Here is a 19,333-nt window from a genome sequence, read left to right as displayed (position 1 = left end):
GGTGGAGGGATGTTTCAAGAAATTGATGAGCTCTGGTATCTTTCATTGGTATCATCTCAAAAAGAAAACAAAACATTGTTGTGTTATTTGTTTTATCATTTGGTCAAGCAGGTTGCCAGACCGGCCCATAAAAAGAAAGCTCGAATGGCGCGGACGCGCTCCGATTTCTTGACTAGAGGTACTTTTGCTGATGGGGAGGGGGATACAGAGGAAGATGATTACGATGACATTGAGCCCCTTCTCTCCCTTGACCAACCTTCTCACTCTGAGGTAGGGCTGGCACCCAGTCTGGGTGAGGCCTCTCACAGTGACTCCGAAATGGTAATTTTATAGCAACAAGCAAATCTGATGGGAATCATCTTTGCTAATCTAAAGCTAACCTTCACAGCTTCTTTCCTTTATATTGGTTTGTACATGGGAAACCTCAGTGAACACAGCAAAAAACTAATCTTTAATTTAATAGGCTAAGATAAAGGGCAGTTTAGCAGTTTGTGTCAAATTATAAATTAGGCAACATTAAGGTTAACTTGGGACTAATATAGAAATTTTCTGTTATGTCTTGAAAGGTCTAGAATGCACCCTCAAATATTTTTTTACAAAGGGACAAATGGTAAACATTTTAGACTTTGTGGGTCATACAGTCTCTGTTGCAACTACTTAACGCTGCTACCACAGAGTGAAAATAGCCATAAAAATGTTAACAAATGGACATGGCTGTGTTCCAATAAAACTATTTACAAAAAACAGCAATGGGCTGTATTTGACCTGTTGAACATAGATCCGTCTCTGGTCTAGTGATGAGGGTATGTGTTAAATAATCCAATAGCTTTTAATTGAACATAATTCTGTTTTTTTGATTTTTTTGTTTTTTTGCCTTTAAAGTTGCTTCCCCTCCCTAATTTTTTAGTAATAAAAAACATGAATTTTTAAAAATTTAATTTAATGAGCAATGCCAAAAATGTCTCCCTAGACCAACCCATCCAAATAGAAAGTTTTGTATGTAATGTGAGTTTGTATTGATCACAAATTATAACGTTGGAGTTAGATTTGAATAAAGCTGCATTATTTTGACTAAGAATATAACTTTATCATCATATTTCAACTAAAATTAGGTATATATAGTTGGATAAGTATGAGTGTATTTATGGATATAAAGGGTTTGATTTGGGAATTGACCTGGAAAATATACAATATAAGGACCTCTCATATGTCTGATATTTATTAAAACATTATCATTGATAAAGTGGAGTGATATGCAGATTATTTCTATGCATATCCTTAATTAAGTTGGATCTTGTTCTTTTTTATGGGAGGAAAATTTTAGATTGGTCTTCTTTTGAGTCATTATATGCTTTATCTTTGAACTGTTTTAAGCTGTTTGTGCCAAAGATCTAGCTGATGAAAATATTTGCTAATTTCCAGAATATTCTTATTTTCTTTATCTTTTGTTGGAGATATACCCAGTTTTAAAATAACAATATTGATATTCAAAGAAAGAAAAACAACAACAGAATAATGCACTACCAATTCTCTAATTAGACAAATGATTCATTACACTGAGCCAAATTGTAGGATTGTAAAAGATGGGAACAATTTGTATGTCATTAATATGTATAATTAGAGCCAAAGCCCTCTCTTCAGGTATGATAAAATAACTCCATTTTGGAGGTGTCCTGTTTTTGAGTTATAAATAGCGACATATACTCTTATTATTAATTAAAGATGAAATTATGTAATGAAGAAGACTAATTTTAATGAAAGTACTGCATATATTTTATTTTATTTATTTTTCTACTCTGAATAGGGAGCATACTTAATTTATTCTCTAAAGCATAAATAAAATTTTCATTTGTGGAAAGACTTAGCATTTGTAATTATTGCTTTGTTCCTGAGAGTTTTCTTTGTTACAAACCTTAGTCCTTTTGGTGGTGGAAATTTTTCTCTCAGAAAACCCTACTGAGATGAACCAGGAAGTTGGGCTTTCTGCTTGGAGCATTCAACCCCTTTAAGGGTTCTGGCTGGTAGTCTCTGCCTGTGATTCTGTTCACCTGCTTGACAGTCACTGCATGCTAGTAGTTGTAGAACACCCTCTGCAGTATGTTAGTCACCTGTCTAGCTTTCTCACTGCCCTTCTTTTCATCACTAGCTATTTTAGGAACAGATGGTGGTGGTTGTTTCTGGTGGATACCTGCATGAAGAAGCTTTGCTTTATAGAATATGCTGATAGATACTTAGTAGGGTTTGGGGTGGAAAGGGTAGGGACAGTTTTAAAATGTTTATCTTGAAAATATGCCATTTTCTAATGTTATCTGATATTGTGAAGATGAAAACTAATTGTTTCTAAGTGTAATCTGCTGAATTGTTAAAATTGAGGTATCTTCAGGATTTTAAATGGCTGATTTTATGCACATATGGATTTTAAAAAACAGAATAGTTTTGTGGTTTTTTTTTTATTTGTTTGTTTGTTTTTTCCTAGATAAAATGATCCCATTACTGACTTTTGCTAAGAAGTGTGTCATTCGGTCTTAGAAGAAGCCATCTATCCTTTCCAATTGTGAAATATCTAATGTAATAAAGACAGTTGTAAATGAGTTAGTTACATGAAGGGAATTTGATAAGCGTTCCCTACTGAGTTGATGAAATTGTTCATCAGTTGTTAACCAGCTGTGGAGGAGTGGAGTCAAGAGTAGTAGTTTCCCTTCTTAAGACTTCGGTGTTTTTGTTTTAAATTTTTTGCTTTTAACTCTGCCATTTGAATAACTGTTTAGTCTCTGTATGCTGCTCTCACTCAGTTCTTATACCCACTATGTTGGCTTTTACCCAAGAAAAATGACACATTCTACTAAGCAGTATTTTTAAGGTGGCTTTTATATAGTATTTTAATCTCTCAATCTTCTGAATGGTGAGTTAGTAAAATAATTTCTATCCCTTATTTATAGGATTGGTATAAGTAACATTACGTTTTCTCTGTATAGTTTCTTCTACCATTCCCCAGAGTTAAGCCAATTATTTCAATGAATATCACTCCTAAATAGCACTCCAGAATTTGTCTTCTTTATTTCCAGTATGTAAAAATTAATTTCTCATACCCCTCCCCCCCAAAACGGCTGTCACTTCTTATATTCCCATTTATTCTCTGAGATCCCCTCCAATCCTTATCTGTGTTGAATTTTTCCTTCTTTCCACTGTCCAGTACCCCCAAACTGCTAGAAATACCTGTTGATTAAGTATGGCTATGTTTATTAACTTATTTTATGGTAAGTGAAAATCAGTCTTGACTGGGTCTTAGTAATTTCTCAGAAATGGAAAGTCAAGAGAGGATAGGTATAGTATTTTAGGGTCTAGCCTAGTGATTTTGAGGTGGTCCTAAAAGTTGGAAAACTGGTTGGTAATAAACAAAGTTTATGATGTAAGAGGTTTGGTTTGGTGACCCCCCAGACAACAGCCACTCTGTTGAATACACTTAGTATTTATATGTGTATTTTATTGGCTCCAAAAAGTTAGGGATATTTTATAGCATTGTGACTCTCTGCTTTTTGAAGATTTCATAGAATTTCCCTATGAAGCCATCTGGGGCTGGTACTTTTTTATGGCATAATTCCTTCATAAGTTCCTCTGTTTCTTCTAGTGAAATTAGTCTAAAAGCTTTCTTACCTAATGGGGTTAATTTTGGTAAATAGCTTTTTCTTATGAAATTATCCATTTCATCTAACTTTTTAGATTTATTTGCATAAAAGTTTGGAAAGTAAGTAGTCTCTTATAATTTTTAAAAATTCTTTGTTACAGTGGTTATTTCCCTTTTGTAATTTCTTGTTTTGTAGATTTGTGTTTTTTCCTTTTAACAAGTCATTTGTCTGTTTTGTTCATTTTTTTCCAAAATAACATGATTTTGATTTGTTTATTATACTTGTTTCCCTCCCTCCCCCATTCTCTAGTGATTTCTGTTTTTGCCTTTATCATTTATCTCTTTGTGTTTTCTTTTGGTTTACTTTCTTACTTTTCTAGCTTTTAAGTTGGGGATTGTAATTACTTATTTAATTTATTTTTATTCTTACAAGTTTTTTTATTTTTTTTAATGTTTTCATCGATTTTTTTAGAGAGAGAGGTAGGGAGAGAGAGATAGAAACATCGATGTGAGAGAGCTACATCAATCAGCTGCCTCTTGCATGTCCCTCACTGAGGATCTAGCCTGAAACCCATGTATGTGCCCTCACCAGGAATTGAACCGAGACCAGTGCATGGGACAACGCTCAATCCACTGAGCCACACTGGCAGGGCTATTGATACAAGTTTTAAGGTTACAAATTCTCTGATCATTGCTTTAGATTTATCTTATTTATTCTAATGTGCAAAATGTTTTTAGAAAAATGTAAATTTAGTTTATATTATTTTTTTACTAAAACTTGTGTAATAAATTTTTTTTTACTTTTCAGAAGAGCCCTTTTGTTTTATATTTTTTGTTAGTTGCTAGTTTTATTATATTATGATCAAAGAATATTTATAATGTGTCTGTTTGATCAAATTTACCAGTATTTTTTTTACTTAATATGTGATCAATTTTTGTATGTCATGTGCATTTGATAAGATGTATTTTGTTTACAATGTAAAATTTCAGTACAGATCTATAATCTCTACCTTATTGGTTATGTTGTCTTCTATATATTTATCTTTTGTACACTTACTCTGTCTTATATATGGAGAATGTTGTGTTAAAATCTATTGTTCATTGTGAATGGTGGCTTTTGTCACATTCAGTACCTTTTGCTTGAATTCTACTCAATAATAATATCACAGCCTCTGTTTTCTTATCATTTCTATTTGCCTAGAATACTTTTGGTCATCCTCTTGTTTGTAGCAATTCTTTTTGTTTTAGATATCTGTTTTCTACACAGTATAGTTTGGTCCTGTAAACCAAATAAAATTTCTTCCCCTAGTAGACGAGTTAAATCTATTTATATTTATTAATATAACTGATAATTCAATCTATTATAATCAGGTTATTATAATTTTAGATTGTGCTATATTTAATTTTCTGTGTTTATGTTACAGGTTTTCTTTGCTCTTTTATTTATTTCAATTTATTTTGATATTTAGGGAGGGTTGTTCTATTGGTTGTTTACCTTTGTATATAAATTTAAAAAATGTCTTTACTACTTTTAACAAATTATTCTTGAGTCATTTTTTGATGAATAATATTCTTTAATTCTCATCTACTGTGATCTAACTATTAATCCGTTATTCTATTCACTACTTTTCCTCTCTCTTCTACTCTTGTTTTTTAGGTTTCTACTTTGTCAGAACGTGTGATTTTTCATATTATTCTTTTACCCTAGTCCTCACCCTTGTTTTTTTCTTTTTTAGATCTACTATTAAATATATTGAATGATCACATTAAATATTTTGCTAAAGTTTCCCTATTTATCTCTTGGTTAGATGAAATTCTTTCCCTTGTAAATTACTATTGAAGGACTCATAGATATGGAATTCCTAGAGTTCTTTTTGAAGGCTTGATATTTGAAGGGACATCTTGGCCAAATATAAAATCCTTGATTCATACTTTCTTTCCCTGAGTTTTTTGAAAATGCTGATTTACTGTTTAATTGCTTTATTTGTTATTTTTGGTAATTCTATTGCCAGTCTAATTTTCTTGCTCTTATAAGTTATTTGATATTTTTCCTTCGTGGCTTTCAGAATTTTTTCTTTATATTTTAAATGTAGGATACATCTTCAAGTTGATCGTTACAGATTAATTATTCCATAGACCTGCAGGACTCTGTCAATATGTAAATTCTGGTCTTGCTTATTTTTTAAAAGTTTTAATGGATTATTGCTTTAAATTTTATTAATGTTCCGTTGTTTTGTTTTTCTTGTTTAGGGACTTCAATTATAAATAAATGTTTTTCTTACTTTCCTGACTTCCAATTTTAGACACCTTCTCTCTGGCCCTTTTTTTCTTATTTCTTTATATTTATAATTTTATATTCTTTATCTTCCTGCCTTTGTTTAGTCCTTTTTAAATTTCCATTTGTACATTTTTCCCATAGGCATCTTATAAGTTAGTCTTCATTTTACTATCTTTTTATTTCTTTTCTGAGTCCATTCAACTTTTTTTTTTTTTCTCATTTCTTTCTGGTGTTTCATATATCTGAAGATATTTAATTCATTTTTTAGTTACAGTTTTCGGATAGTTCATAAGACCAAGTTCAACAGTTTTCTCTTCTGCCAGTGTAGCCAAGTTCAGTTTCTTTCACAGACAGCCTGTTTTAGGTTTGTTTCTTTGTTTTTGTGCTGGTGGAGCCATTGTTGTGTCTGCCATTATTTTTCTTCTCTTTTGTATTGCTGGATTCTAAATATTTTCCTTTTGTTACTTTTCCTCTTCACTGTCCAATCTCAAAAAGGCACTCCTTCCTTCATTTTTTTTTTTGAACAGGTTTTATTACACACAGAGGGGATGAAGCTCTTTCCTTCTTGGCTGCTGCCTTCCTCGTGGCTACAAGGTTATTGCTCAGCTCCTCTCTCTTCCTCTTGGCATGGATGTGTGCTCCCTCCCTTTTCTTGATGAACTTTGGGGCCCTCTTGTTCTTAGAGACCTTGAGCAGCTCCATGGCATGCCACACATAGGGGGCAAAGCCACACACCTCTTAGATCGTGTCCCACATGAACTTGGTGTGCTTAGTGAGGAATCCACGGTAGTGGCTATGCCTCAACTTGCTCACATTCTTGGTGTGGCCCTTATTGAGACCCACAGCTATGGGCTAGTGCAGAGCCTTGGCTGCTGCTCCTCAATGGCTGCCCACCTGCCTTCCTTTTAATCTTCTTTTACCTCAGAAGCATTACCTCTAAATATATGGCACCTTGAATTACATGCCATTTTATGTTCTTTCTCTTTGGTCAGTTCTGTAATTACCAGTACTCTTTAACATTTGTTAGTTTTGAGTCATTATAGATGGATTGATTTTTTTTTCTCCTCGTTCTCAATGTATATTCTTATTCGCATACCTAGTTATTTCTTACTGGATGCCTGACTTGGCAAAGTTTGCCTTGTTGGATATTTTTATTTGATTAATATTCTTGAGCCTGTTATATTCCAGCATATTCCAAAGCTTTGTTCTGGAAACAACTTGATCCTTTTAGGTTTTTCTTTTAATATTTGTTAGGCTCACTGTATTGAATACTAGAAACGTGCTGACAGAATAGATTTCAGGCGCTCTCGTCAAAGAAAAAATAAAGTAACTGTGTGATGAGATATGTTAACTTGACTGTAGTAATTTTACTGTTTATATGTATGTAAAATTGTGTCTTACATCTTAAACATATCCAAATTTTATTAAATAAAATAAAGATTTCTTAGGCTCAAACAGAGCAGTACTTAGTCTAGACTATTGGCGCATTGTTCTTGACTACTGAAGCAGGATTCTCAGTGTTCTTTACCCAGTGCCCTGGGAATCATAAAGTTGTGAACTCTGACTCTTGGGCACAGGCACTGTTACTGGCTTTTTATGAGTGCTGAACACTGTTACCTTTTATCTTTTCAGGTGGCCCTTTTCCTGGTCTTGGGGAGTTGTCTGACACAAGTGTTGATTAGGACTCAGCTAAAATACTCAGTGTGGAAACTCTGAAGATCTTCAGAGTTCTTTCTTTGTGCATCTTTCTTCTCTTTAGGACTCTGTCTTTTGGATTTCTCATACCTTTGTCCCTCTGGACTTTCAGCTTTATGTGTTCAACTCAGAGAGTCTGCCAAGGTTCACCTGGATTGTCTCTCTCTTTCACAGCCTGGAAACTGTCTCAAGTCACTAAGTTGGGCAGTTATAGGACTCGCTTCCATTGTTTCTCATCTCTCAGGGATAACTGTCCATCATCTTGAGAACTGCTTCATGTTATTTTGTATGGGTTTTGTTTTTTGGTTGTTTCAGGCAAGAGGACAAAATTGGTCCCTGTTACTCCATCTTTGCCGGAAGCAGAAGTTTGTTCTTTAAATTTTAGCAACTCAGGATAGTTTCTGTTGATAAGGCCATAGCCAAGCAGACCAGAAGGCTAATGGAAAGATATTATAACTGTAGAAAAATGAAATATTAGGAAATGACTTTCAAATAGGTAACAAGAAATTCTCTCTTTCAAATGGGATTGTCTTTAAAAGGGCATATTATCAACAAATGGAACAGGAATTGCCCATTGAAATTCAGGTCCCAGTTTGATAGCCATGTAAGTTGTTTATAATTTAGACTGTTAGTAGTGGTAATGATTTTTTATCGCCTTGTCCTTATCTTTCTGTGTAGTGCTCTTTCAAATCCTTTACTGGATATAATAAGAATCTATAATAACAAGTTAATAATAATAATAAATAACAATAAAAAATAATAATAAATAATAATAAATAACAAGTTAAGCCATAAAAATAAGGAGCTATGAAAGACTGTGCTTAACATTCTATATTTATTAGATCCTGGATCTTTTGTTTCTATCTTTAGATGGTTTTGACGTTTTTTCTTACCTTTCCAATTTATATTCTTTGTTAAACTGTCAGAAAACATGAGCTGGTAGGTCCTATTTAGCATTTTAATTGACCCAAGTTCTGTTTACTTCCAGTTACTCTAGGCAGGTAATAGAGTTTTTAGTAGGTTCTCTGAATAATATTAATGTATTTTTGTATGTTTTTAATAGGTGTGATTCTCAAAAAATTCTATAACCTTAATTTTAATTACAGTGCTATGATATATTACTTGGTTTTAAAGTCTTTCACATATATAATCATTGCAGACATCACAACGGTTTTCTTCAGTTGATGAAGAAACAAAGCTTCATAAGACTATGTCTCAAGGAGAGATTACGAAGTTGGCAGTGAGACAGAAGGCTTCGGATTCAGATATAAGGTATAAAGTATATGCTGAAAGTTAATAGGGATAATATAATTTTATTTTCTAATGGACTATAATTAAATACCGAGCTTCTTTTCAAAAGCATGAGACAGAGCAGTTAGTTTTGAAATTCAGATATTTTCAACAAGTATTAAGTACCTACTGTGTGACAGGCACATAATAGTTCAGATGTATAAAATAAAGTTTATCTTTCTAAGTGTGATTTGAGCAAAGTCTTTTTTTTTTCTTCATTGTTGATTTTAGAGAGAGAGAAGGGAGAGGGAGAAAGAGATAGAAACATCGATGAGAGAGAACATCAGTTGGCCACCTCTCCTGCATGACCCCACCAGGGATGTGGCACACAAACTGGGCATGTGCCCTAACCAGAAATTGAACCGGTGACCTCTTGGTGCATGGGTCAATGTTCAGTCATTGAGCCATACCGGACGGGCTGAGCAAAGTCTTTAAATCATTATATGACTTGTGATTTTTTGTTGTTGTTGTTGTGAAAGGGGAGATTAGATCAGATGAGATTGAAAATAATTTTCAGTTTTAGATTTAGATTTTATTCTGAGTTAAGTGTTTTACAAATGGAACTGGAACAATCTTTTGGGAAATAATTCTTTTCTATTTAAGAGAGTATGTAAAATTTTTGTCAAATAAATATATTTGAGATGTGGAGAAAAGGGAACCCTAGCACACTGTTGGTGCAAATGCAGATTGGTGTAATCACTATGGAAAACAGTGTGGAGGTTCCTCAAAAAATTAAGGATGGAAATGTCTTATGACCCAGTGATTTCACTTCTGAGAATATATATGAAGAAACTTGAAGCAATAATTTGAAAGAACACATGCACCCTTATCTTCACTGCAGCGTTATTTACAATAGGAAAGATATGGAAGCAACCCAAGTGCCCATCAATAGATGAGTGGATAAAAAATTGTGATACTTTTATGTAATGGAAGACTAGTTGGCTGTAAAAAGGAATGGAATCTTTTTTTTTTTCCTCACCCGAGGATATTTTTCCATTTTTTGTACAGATAGAGTGGGAGGGAGAGAGAGAGCGAGAAACATCGATGTGAAGAGACACATCGAGTGGCTGCCACCCGCACGACCAACCAGGGCCGGGGACAAACTGCAACCGAAGTACGTGCCCTTAGCGGGAACTGAACCCGGGTCTCTCCGGACCACAGGCCGACACTCTAACCGCTGAGCCAAACCGGCCAGGGCAAGGAATGGAATCTTTTTTTTTTTCCTCACCCGAGGACATTTTTCCATTTTTTGTTCAGATAGAGTGGGAGGGAGAGAGAGAGAGAAACATCAATGTGAAGGGACACATCGAGTGGCTGCCACCCGCACAACCGACCAGGGCCCGGGACAAACCGCAACCGAGGTACGCGCCCTTAGCGGGAACTGAACCCGGGTCTCTCAGGACCGCAGGCCGACGCTCCAACCGCTGAGCCAAACCGGCCAGGGCAGGAATGGAATCTTACATTTTGTGACAGCATGGGTATTATGCTAAATGAAATAAGCCAGTCAGAGAAGGACAAATACCATATGATTTCACTTATATGTGGAATCTAATGAACAAAGTAAACAATAAACAAAATAGAAACAGACTCATAGATACAGAGAATAGACTGACACCTGTCAGAGGGGAGGGAGATGCGTAGACTATGTGAAAAAGATGAAGAGATTGAGAAGTAGAAATTGGTAGTTAGAAAATAGTAATGGGGATATGAAGCACAACATTGGAAGTACAGTCAGTAATATTGTAATATCTATGTATGGTGCCAGGTGGGTGCTTGGGGCATCAGGCAGATCGCTCTATAGCGTATGTGATTTCCTGGCCACTTTGCTGTACATCTGAAGCTACTGCAGAATAATATTGGGTATGGACTGTGGTTGGGGAAAAAAACGAAGAGAAAAATTAAAATAAATACAGCAAGTTCACAATAAAAAATAAAAAATAACCCACAATTTTATAGTATTTCAGTTGAGGAGGATGAAATCGTTACAGGTACAGAGAACTTTTAAAATAATTTTATATTTATTTTTAATAATGAGCTTGAAGTACAAATGAAGTTGATCTATTTCAAGAAAAATGTATATTATCAAAACTGACTCTAGAAAATATTTAAAGAAAAATTAAGCAGACTAAATAAATAAATAAATATCTTTGTTCCTTATTGTGTTATATAAGGCAGTCAGGCCCTCATTGAACACTTGACGATCACATTGAAATCTGTCTGGTTCATAACCCTATTCAATAGCTGTAGTCATTCCTTAATGACTGTAGAGGCATAATCCAAGGTAACCCAAATCCAGAGCAGCTTGTCCTGGAGATAAATTTTGGCAAACTAGAAAGAACATAATAGCTGGAGATAGCAGATTAACTATACAAATTTAATTTCCACTTTTTCCTCCAAAATTGCTAAAATGACAAAATCTGGCTGGCTGGTGTGGCTCAGTGTTTGAGCATCAACCCATGCACCAGGAGGTCACTGGTTCGATTCCCAGTCAGGGCACATGCCCAGGTTGTGGGCCTGATCCCCAGTGAGGGGCATGCAGGAGGTGGCCAATCGATGTTCTCTCTCATCAATCTTTCTGTCTCTTTCTCTCTCTCTAAAATCAATAAAGGGGGAAAAAAAAAAAAAGAGTTCCTAGAGCTCTGCATTACTAGGGAAAATGTTTTAAAATAAATAAATAAAATAAAATGACAAAACCTGTACAGGACAAAAAACAAAAGCAACAGCAGCAAAACAACAGAAGACAACAATAATAAAACTCTAGTATCCAAAAATTAAATAGACCAATTTTAAATGCCTTAATAAGGGCAAGTTGAATCCTAAACTAACTGGGTAAAGCTGAGAAAGAAGCATAAGGTTGACTGTTCTTCCCCAATCCTAGAAGAAAATAGGAGAGTTATTCCCTGGAAAGGATAAAACAGAAGATTGCTGCACTTGGAGTTTGCCAGAGACTTTTGAAAACTGAGGTACATATATGGCACAAGGAATTTTGTGAATGTTTACATACTAAATGTTAGATTGTCCAGCTTTTTTTCTCGACTCACACATTTCCACATTTCACATACCCTCTAAGCAGGTGATTTAAGGAGTCTTTGTCACTTTTTTGTCTAGCCCACTAGGAAAGAACTAGAGATATTGGTATCAGTGGCTCTCCCTATAAAACAGACCAACCAGATAACACTATAAGGAAGAGCACAGTTGGGAAGCACCACAATGCACACTAGAGCTTCCAAACAACTTTTAAAAAAAAAATTATCCTATTTTTATTCACCACACATTTGAGGAAACATCTTATATGAAAGAGACTAAAACTAATGGGTAAAATACAACTTGGAAGAAAGAAAACGTGGGAGAAGGGGAGGAATTTAAGGCAGATTAGTATGACTGTAAACAGACCTGCATAAGTAAATATAACTACATCTATGAAACCAAACTGAGTGCGTGAAAGAGAAACATTCACAATAAAAAGAGCTTTTGAAAATTAAAAATATAATAGCATAAAGAAACAACTCAGAAGTGTTAGAAAAATGAGGCCATATCTCAGAAAGTTGAGCAAATTGACAAAGAGATGGAAGAGACAAGAAAAATAAGAAAATTATAGAAACTGTTCACCAGATCCAATGACCCACTGATGGGAACTCTAGAAAGACAGAACAAAGAAAATGGAGGGGGTGAAATTATTAACAAAGTAATTCAAATAAATTTTATAGAACTGAAGGACATGAATTTCTAGATAAAAGGGCCCAACATAATGGATAAAAGTAGACTCACAACCAAAAGACATGTCATTATAAAACAATATAGTGGAACCTCAGTTCTCGAACTTAATTAGTTCTGGAAAGCTGTTCAAGAAGCTATTTGTTCAGAAAGCAAATCATGTTTTTCCCATTAGAAATAATGTAAATTGAGTTAATTCAGTCCAGACCCCCAAATGATTCTGTATTTTAATTTTTCTTATATACAGTACATGTCTGTTTTACTGTCTAATCTATAAACAAACACTTTTCTTAAATTTATCAAACCACGCCCTACTAGCCTTAAACAAATCACTTTCAGCACTCTTTCCAGGGGTGTCTTTTAGGAAGTCATCATGTAGCATCTTTGCTTTTTTACATGTCATTGCCTCCAAGATGCTACCCTCAGCAAACTGCTTTTCATTTATCAGAATCAACAATAGTTTTTTGTTTTTTTTTAATTTTTTCTTTATTGATTTTAGAGAGAGAGGAAGGGAGAGAGAGATAGAAACATTGATGGGAGAGAACATCAATTGGCCACCTCCTGCATGCCCTCTAGTGGGGATTTGGCCCACAACTGAGCATGTGCCCTGAACCGGGGAATTGAACAGGTTACCTCTTGGTGCATGGGTCTATGCTCAACCAGTGAGCCACACCAGCTGGGCTCAACAATAGTTTTTCTATCTCTTTGATTGCCTGTGATAATTGTTTCTTTCACACCCTTAGCAACATTAACACTCTTGATGGCTTCTTTATGTTTAACTTTTATACTAATCTTCCATTTTGTCAGCAACAAAAGCAGAAAAAAAAAAATTCACAGCACAGATTTCTGAAATGTTAACAATGAGAGGTTTAGCAATAAAACTGACTCACATTCTCTCCTTTGCTTATTATCATACTGATATATCAGTGTGAAAGAGTTGTGAGGTTGAGAAACAGAGTTTTGTTCAACAAAGGAGGCTTTTTTTCCATGAACAACTTGGTCAAGAACCAAATTGTTTGAGATGAGAGAGGTTTGAGAAACAAGGTTTGATTGCAGGGACAAAACAATTTCCATTATGACAGTGAAAGTAGCTTTTCAAATGATAGTTTTACAGCAAACACTGAGGGAAACCATACCAGGTTGGAGCAGGTTAAAAAACTCTGGGGTGCTCGACCAGTGTGGCTCAGTGGTTGAGCATCGACCCATGCACCAAGAGATCACCCGTTCGATTCCTGGTCAGAGCACATGCCCAGGTTGTGAGCCAGATCCCCATTGAGGGGCATGCAGGAGGTAGCCAATCGAAGCTATCTCTCCCTTTCCCTTCTTCTCTCTAAAATCAATAAAGAAAAATTTTTTTTTTAGAAAGAAGGCTCTGGGAGAGATTTCAAGAACATGAGACTTGATGGAGTACCTACTATGTTTGAACATGTTGAAAGGAGATATGTACAAATGGGGAAACTGTGTAGAGAAAAGTAAGCAAGTGTAAAACAACATTTAACTCTAGAAAAAAAGATTATACAGGGTCCTACATGTCTTAGTTGTGAGTATTTCCATAATAAAAATAGTGAATATTAATTACTAAAAGGAAATACTGTATATTGGTCTAACTAAAATTACGATATGATTGGGGGCACATCTGTGTTTGTGGAGGGTGTAGAACAAAAGTGGTAGAACATGCTTAATCATTATGTGGTCACAGATATGATAGCAATGTAAGTATAGTAAATATTAAAAGACTCAGTTAAATTAATTCAAAAGGGTTGTCTCTAGGGAGCAGAAAAAAAGGAATGAGAATGGCAGACAGATGCTGTCATTTGAAATAAGCCTTGTAGAAAATTTCTTTTTATACCAAATGGACATATAAGTTTAGTAAGAAGCTTTCCAAAAAAAAGGACAATAGATCATGGGCTTCAAAACCAGATAGACCTCATTTTAACTTCCAGCTTCATCAGCTCTCTCAACCTCGTTTACTCATGTGTAAAGTAAGGATAATAATACCTATTTATCACAGTACATTTGACCCTTAAACAACATAGGTTTAAACTGCTTGGGTCCAATTCCACTCAGATTTTTTTTGCAATAAATACATACAATATTGTAGATATATTTTTTTCTCTTATGATTTTCTTTTTTTTTTTTTAATTCTCACCCAGGGACATTTTTCCATTTTTTGTTCAGATAGAGCGGGAGGGAGAGAGAGGAAGAGAGAGAGAGAGACAGACAGACATCGATGTGAAGGGACACATCGAGTGGCTGCCACCCGCACTACCAACCAGGGCCGGGGACAAACTGCAACCGAGGTACGTGCCCTTAGCGGGAACCGAACCCGGGTCTCTCTGTACCGCAGGCCGATGCTCCAACCGCTGAGTCAAACCGGCCAGGGCTCTTATGATTTTCTTAATAACATTTTTTCCCTCTAGCTTACTTTATTTTAAGACTATAGTATATAATACATTTAACATACAAAATATATGTTAATTGACTATTATTATATTAGTAAGGCTAGTGGTAGTTAAGTTTTTGGAGAGTCAGAAGTTATATGCGATTTTCAGTTGTACATGGATTGGTGCCCCAATGCCTGTGTTGTTCAAGGGTTAGCTGTAGTTGTGAAAATTAGGCATATTATGTATAATACCTGGCTTCTATTAGATATTCAGATATTTTTGTTTATTAACTCAGTGAACATATGAATGAACAAAGTAATGTACAGATAAGTCTCCTAGTATGAGGTTAGAATACCTGATAATGTAGTCATTAAATGTGAGCTGTTGTTACTATCTCAAGGTGTTGCCTTGATTTAGGTAATAAAAGAATATATAAGCACTAAGAATGAGGCAATATAGCATAGTAATTGTGATTTGCAACTTTGTTACTTGTTAGCTTGAGAAAGGTACCTACTGATTAAACTTTCAGTTTTTCTTCTGTAAAATGCTTAATTTAATAGTTTGAAGTAAACTGGTTGTAATAATTAAATAAAATAATCCTACACAAGCATTTATTACTGTGCCTGGAGCAAGATAACAACTCAAGTAAGTGGTGGCTTTTGTTAATAATATTGATGACTAATGAATATGAAAGAGTAATATTAAAACCTTTGTTGCATAATGGTAAGTGGAAAGATTTAAAATTGTATCTGTATCATGATTACAAAATGTGAAAATAGGTAGGCTTATTGATACAGACTTGAAGGAAATTATCCAAAAAAGTAAACTAACATGTTTTAGAATGATGGGATATCAGTGATTTCTTTAAAAGTATTTTCTTTCTTGTTAAGTTGTCTATACAATAAATCTAAGCTAGAAGGAAGACAAGAATGAAGACATACTAGTTTAAGAATTGGAAATCCTGAGTTGGAATCCTAGTTCCACTGCTTTGTAGCCATTTATTTGAGGGAATTATTTAATGTCTGGGTCTTATTGATGAAAATTAAATATGATTAAATTTATGTGTGACTGTTACATGAACTAAGGCACGTGAAAGGTTTTTGTAATATAGCTTAACATGGTATACAAATATTGTCACTGCGACGTGCTGATTTCCATTTTTACCTTTATTTATTTTTATTTTTTCTAAATAGACCTCAGAGAGCTAGGATGAGATTCTGGGCCAAAGGGAAACAAGGGGAGAAGAAGACTACCAGAGTGAAACCTGCCACCCAGTCGGAGGTTTCATCACTCATTGCTGGCTCAGATATGATTCCAGTTCATCAGTTTCCTGATGGTAAAAATGGACAAAGGGTGGAGATTGTCTTCGTGATTCCTATTTACTCTTTCTGAAAGTTTGTTATTGCTCTAGTATTCATAGTGGCAATCCTGTTGGCTAGATATTCTAATGAGATAGGACCAGGATTATTAAAATCTTCCCTAACTAAAAGATAGTTATAAAAATACATTGTACTTATAATAGAAAATCCAAGGAAATGTGGCACAAAACAGCGAAGCAACAACTACTTTAAGAATGGTTGACTCTTTGGTTAACCCATTTTTTCAAAGTGTTAAAATTTAGCCATCAAACACTCAAAGATAAATAGGTATTATTAGTAAAAATAAGATAATACCAGCTAATATTTGAGTGCTTACTACATACAAAGCATTGTACTAAGCATGTATGCATTAAATTGGTTGATCTTCACTGCTTTTTGAGGTATTATTATTTCCAGTTTATAGATAAGAAAACAGGCACAGAGAAATTTTTTGCTTATACACATATAGTAATTGGCAAAGCTGAGATTTTTAAAAATATGTTTTTATTGATTTTTGGGAGAGAGAGACAGAAACATCCATGTGAGAGAGAAACAGATCCAGCTGCCTCCTGCACACCCCACACTGGGGATTGGGCCCACAACCCCTGCATGTACCCCAAACTGGGAATCAAACCAGGACTTCTTAGTCCATGGGACGGCACTCAATCCACTGAGCCACACTGGCTTGGTCAAAGCTGAGATTTGAATCCCGGTAGTCTAGCTCCAGAGTCCACATTCTTAACCACCATGCTACGTATTAAGTACCTACTATATGTCAGTACGTGGAACTTTATAATGGTAGCTGTTATTTTAACTTTTTGGGCATCAATTTGCCCTACTGGTTTTGCTCAGCGGTTGGAGCGTCAGCCCAAGGACCAGAGTGTCCCAGGTTCAGTCCCCACTAAGGGCACGTACCTCGGTTGCAGTTTGTCCCCCGCCCCGGTTGGGGTCTTATGGGTGGCAATCACTCAATGTGTTTCTCTCACATTTATGTTTCTCTCTCTCTTTTCCTCCTTCTCTCCCTCCCACTCTGTCTGAAGATAAATGCAAAAAAAAAAGTCCTCGGATGAGGATAAAAAAATAAAAATAAATAAATAAATAACTTTTGGGGCATTAATTATAACACATTTGAAAGTACCCAATCTTAGTTCATCTGTTGAACAATCTGACTTTTTTTTTCCTTTTTTTTTCTATTGATTTTAGAGACAGAGGAAGGGAAAGGGAGAGGGAGATAGAAACATTGATGAGAAAGAACATCGATTGGCCACCTCCTGCATGCCCCCCACTGGGGATTGGGCCCACAACCTGGGCATGTGCCCTGACCGGAAATTGAACCGGCGACCTCTTCGTCCATGGGTCAACGCTCAACCACTGAGCCACACTGGCCGTGCCAGTCTGACTTTTTAAAATACTAGAATAACTAACTCTCCAAAGATTTCAGTAATCCCACTATTAGAATAGCCCTCTTTTAATTATTATGTATAAAGATGTCAGCTATGTTCAGTAGGGATATACATCAGACATGGATGAGCATGTGGTAATGTATGTGAAATACCAGTGTGTGTGGGTAAAATACCAGTATTAAATTAAATGGAAGGAGGTGCTAGGAAGAAAGTTACTATCTCTTAAAGAAAGATACAACAGTCCTGACCAGTGTGGTTCAGTGGTTAGAGCATCAGCCCCCCACTGAAAGGTCTCAGGTTCGATTCCCTGTCAAGAGCATGTACCTATGTTGCAGGTTCGATCCCCTGCCCTGGTCAAGGCATGTGTGGGAGGCAACCAATCAGTGTACCTCTCTCACATCGATGTTTTTTCTCTCTCTCACCCTCCCTCCTACCCTTCCTTCCACTCCCTCTAAAAATCAGTGGAAAAAATATTCCTAGGTGAGGATTAAAAAAAAAAAGTTAAGATTGTAGCTTTTTAATTATCTTTAGGCAGAAACGTATTAAAGTAGCCCTTGTTTTTAATGATAAAAGAAGATTATGAAGAATTTATTATTTCTTTTATTATAAGAAAGATATTGACTTTGCTAAATTTAATACTTATATATCTAGGTTATTATAATTGAATTAAAATCATTTGATACTGCCCGGCTGGTGTGGCTCAGTGGTTAAGCTTTGACCCATGCATCAAAAGGTCACCGGTTCAATTCCCGGTCAGGGAACATGCCCAGGTTGTGGGCCCGATACCTAGTGGAGGGGCATGGAGAAGGTGGCCAATCTATGTTCTCTCTCATCAGTGTTTCTACTCTCTTTTCTTCCTTCCTCTCTCTCTAAAATCAATAAAGAAAAATATGTTTTTAAAAATCAGTTGATACCAATTTGAATATACTTGTATCTGATATATTTGTAATTTTTATTCTGGCATCGTATCTGAGATTGGGTTAGCCTGAGGTGGAAGTAAGCATTTAGGGGAGGCTACTATCTTTTTTTTTCAGTATCAGAATTAGCTTTTAGATGGGATGAGGCTATATCATTGGAGAGAGGGTAAGGTGAATACATATAAGGGGAAACAAGAAGATACCTGAAATGAGATGGGGCTAATATTCTCATGAAGTTCCAGGTAGGGTTTTAGCAAATTTAGTGTAGTTCTAGATTGTTATGAACATCACGGAATACAATTTCTCTGGTGTAAACAATTGTAGAGAAAATTTGTTGTTTTGTAATATTATATACAAAACCAGTTCATTCCAAGAATTCTCAGAAATTCAGACAATTATTTGGAATATATATAAAAAATTTCTAAATACAAAAGAGACTGAAGCAGAAGTGAGCCAGTTGTCACCTGGTTCCCTAAACAGGTTGCCAAGCTAAGTCGAGATATTATTACTGAAGCATTTATGGCTTTAGCTCTTAGTAAGGAAATAATTATCAACCTTCACTGGCTTGTTAGAGTTTTATATAGCTGGGTGTTCTTTCAAACAGATATAATAACACTGTGACTGGGTTAACAGCATTTAACATGCTAGTGTGACTTTTATACTCTTCTT

At 35.3% G+C, this 19,333-nt stretch overlaps 1 protein-coding gene and 1 pseudogene across 15 annotated transcripts in view; one reads left to right on the top strand and one right to left on the bottom strand.

The window, feature by feature from the left end:
• MYO9A (myosin IXA) overlaps positions 1-19,333 on the top strand; it is a 341,194-nt gene that overhangs the window by 245,888 nt on the left and 75,973 nt on the right. For 10 of the 15 annotated variants that reach the window (XM_036243152.1, XM_036243160.1, XM_036243103.1 and 7 more), the window contains 3 exons: positions 109-321; positions 8,758-8,870; positions 16,180-16,322. In XM_036243152.1, coding sequence (XP_036099045.1) covers positions 109-321; positions 8,758-8,870; positions 16,180-16,322 — 469 coding nt within the window. The remainder of the gene's footprint in view (positions 1-108; positions 322-8,757; positions 8,871-16,179; positions 16,323-19,333) is intronic. The other 5 variants (XM_036243137.1, XM_036243128.1, XM_036243144.1 and 2 more) reach the window with 2 other exon arrangements.
• On the bottom strand, positions 6,411-8,202 carry LOC118638355 (annotated as a pseudogene).

This window comes from Molossus molossus, unplaced genomic scaffold (assembly GCF_014108415.1).
Source record: "Molossus molossus isolate mMolMol1 unplaced genomic scaffold, mMolMol1.p scaffold_m16_p_1, whole genome shotgun sequence".
Classification (NCBI taxonomy): domain Eukaryota; kingdom Metazoa; phylum Chordata; class Mammalia; order Chiroptera; family Molossidae; genus Molossus; species Molossus molossus.
Note: the sequence above shows the minus strand (reverse complement) of the source record. Positions and strands in the feature narration are given on the sequence as shown.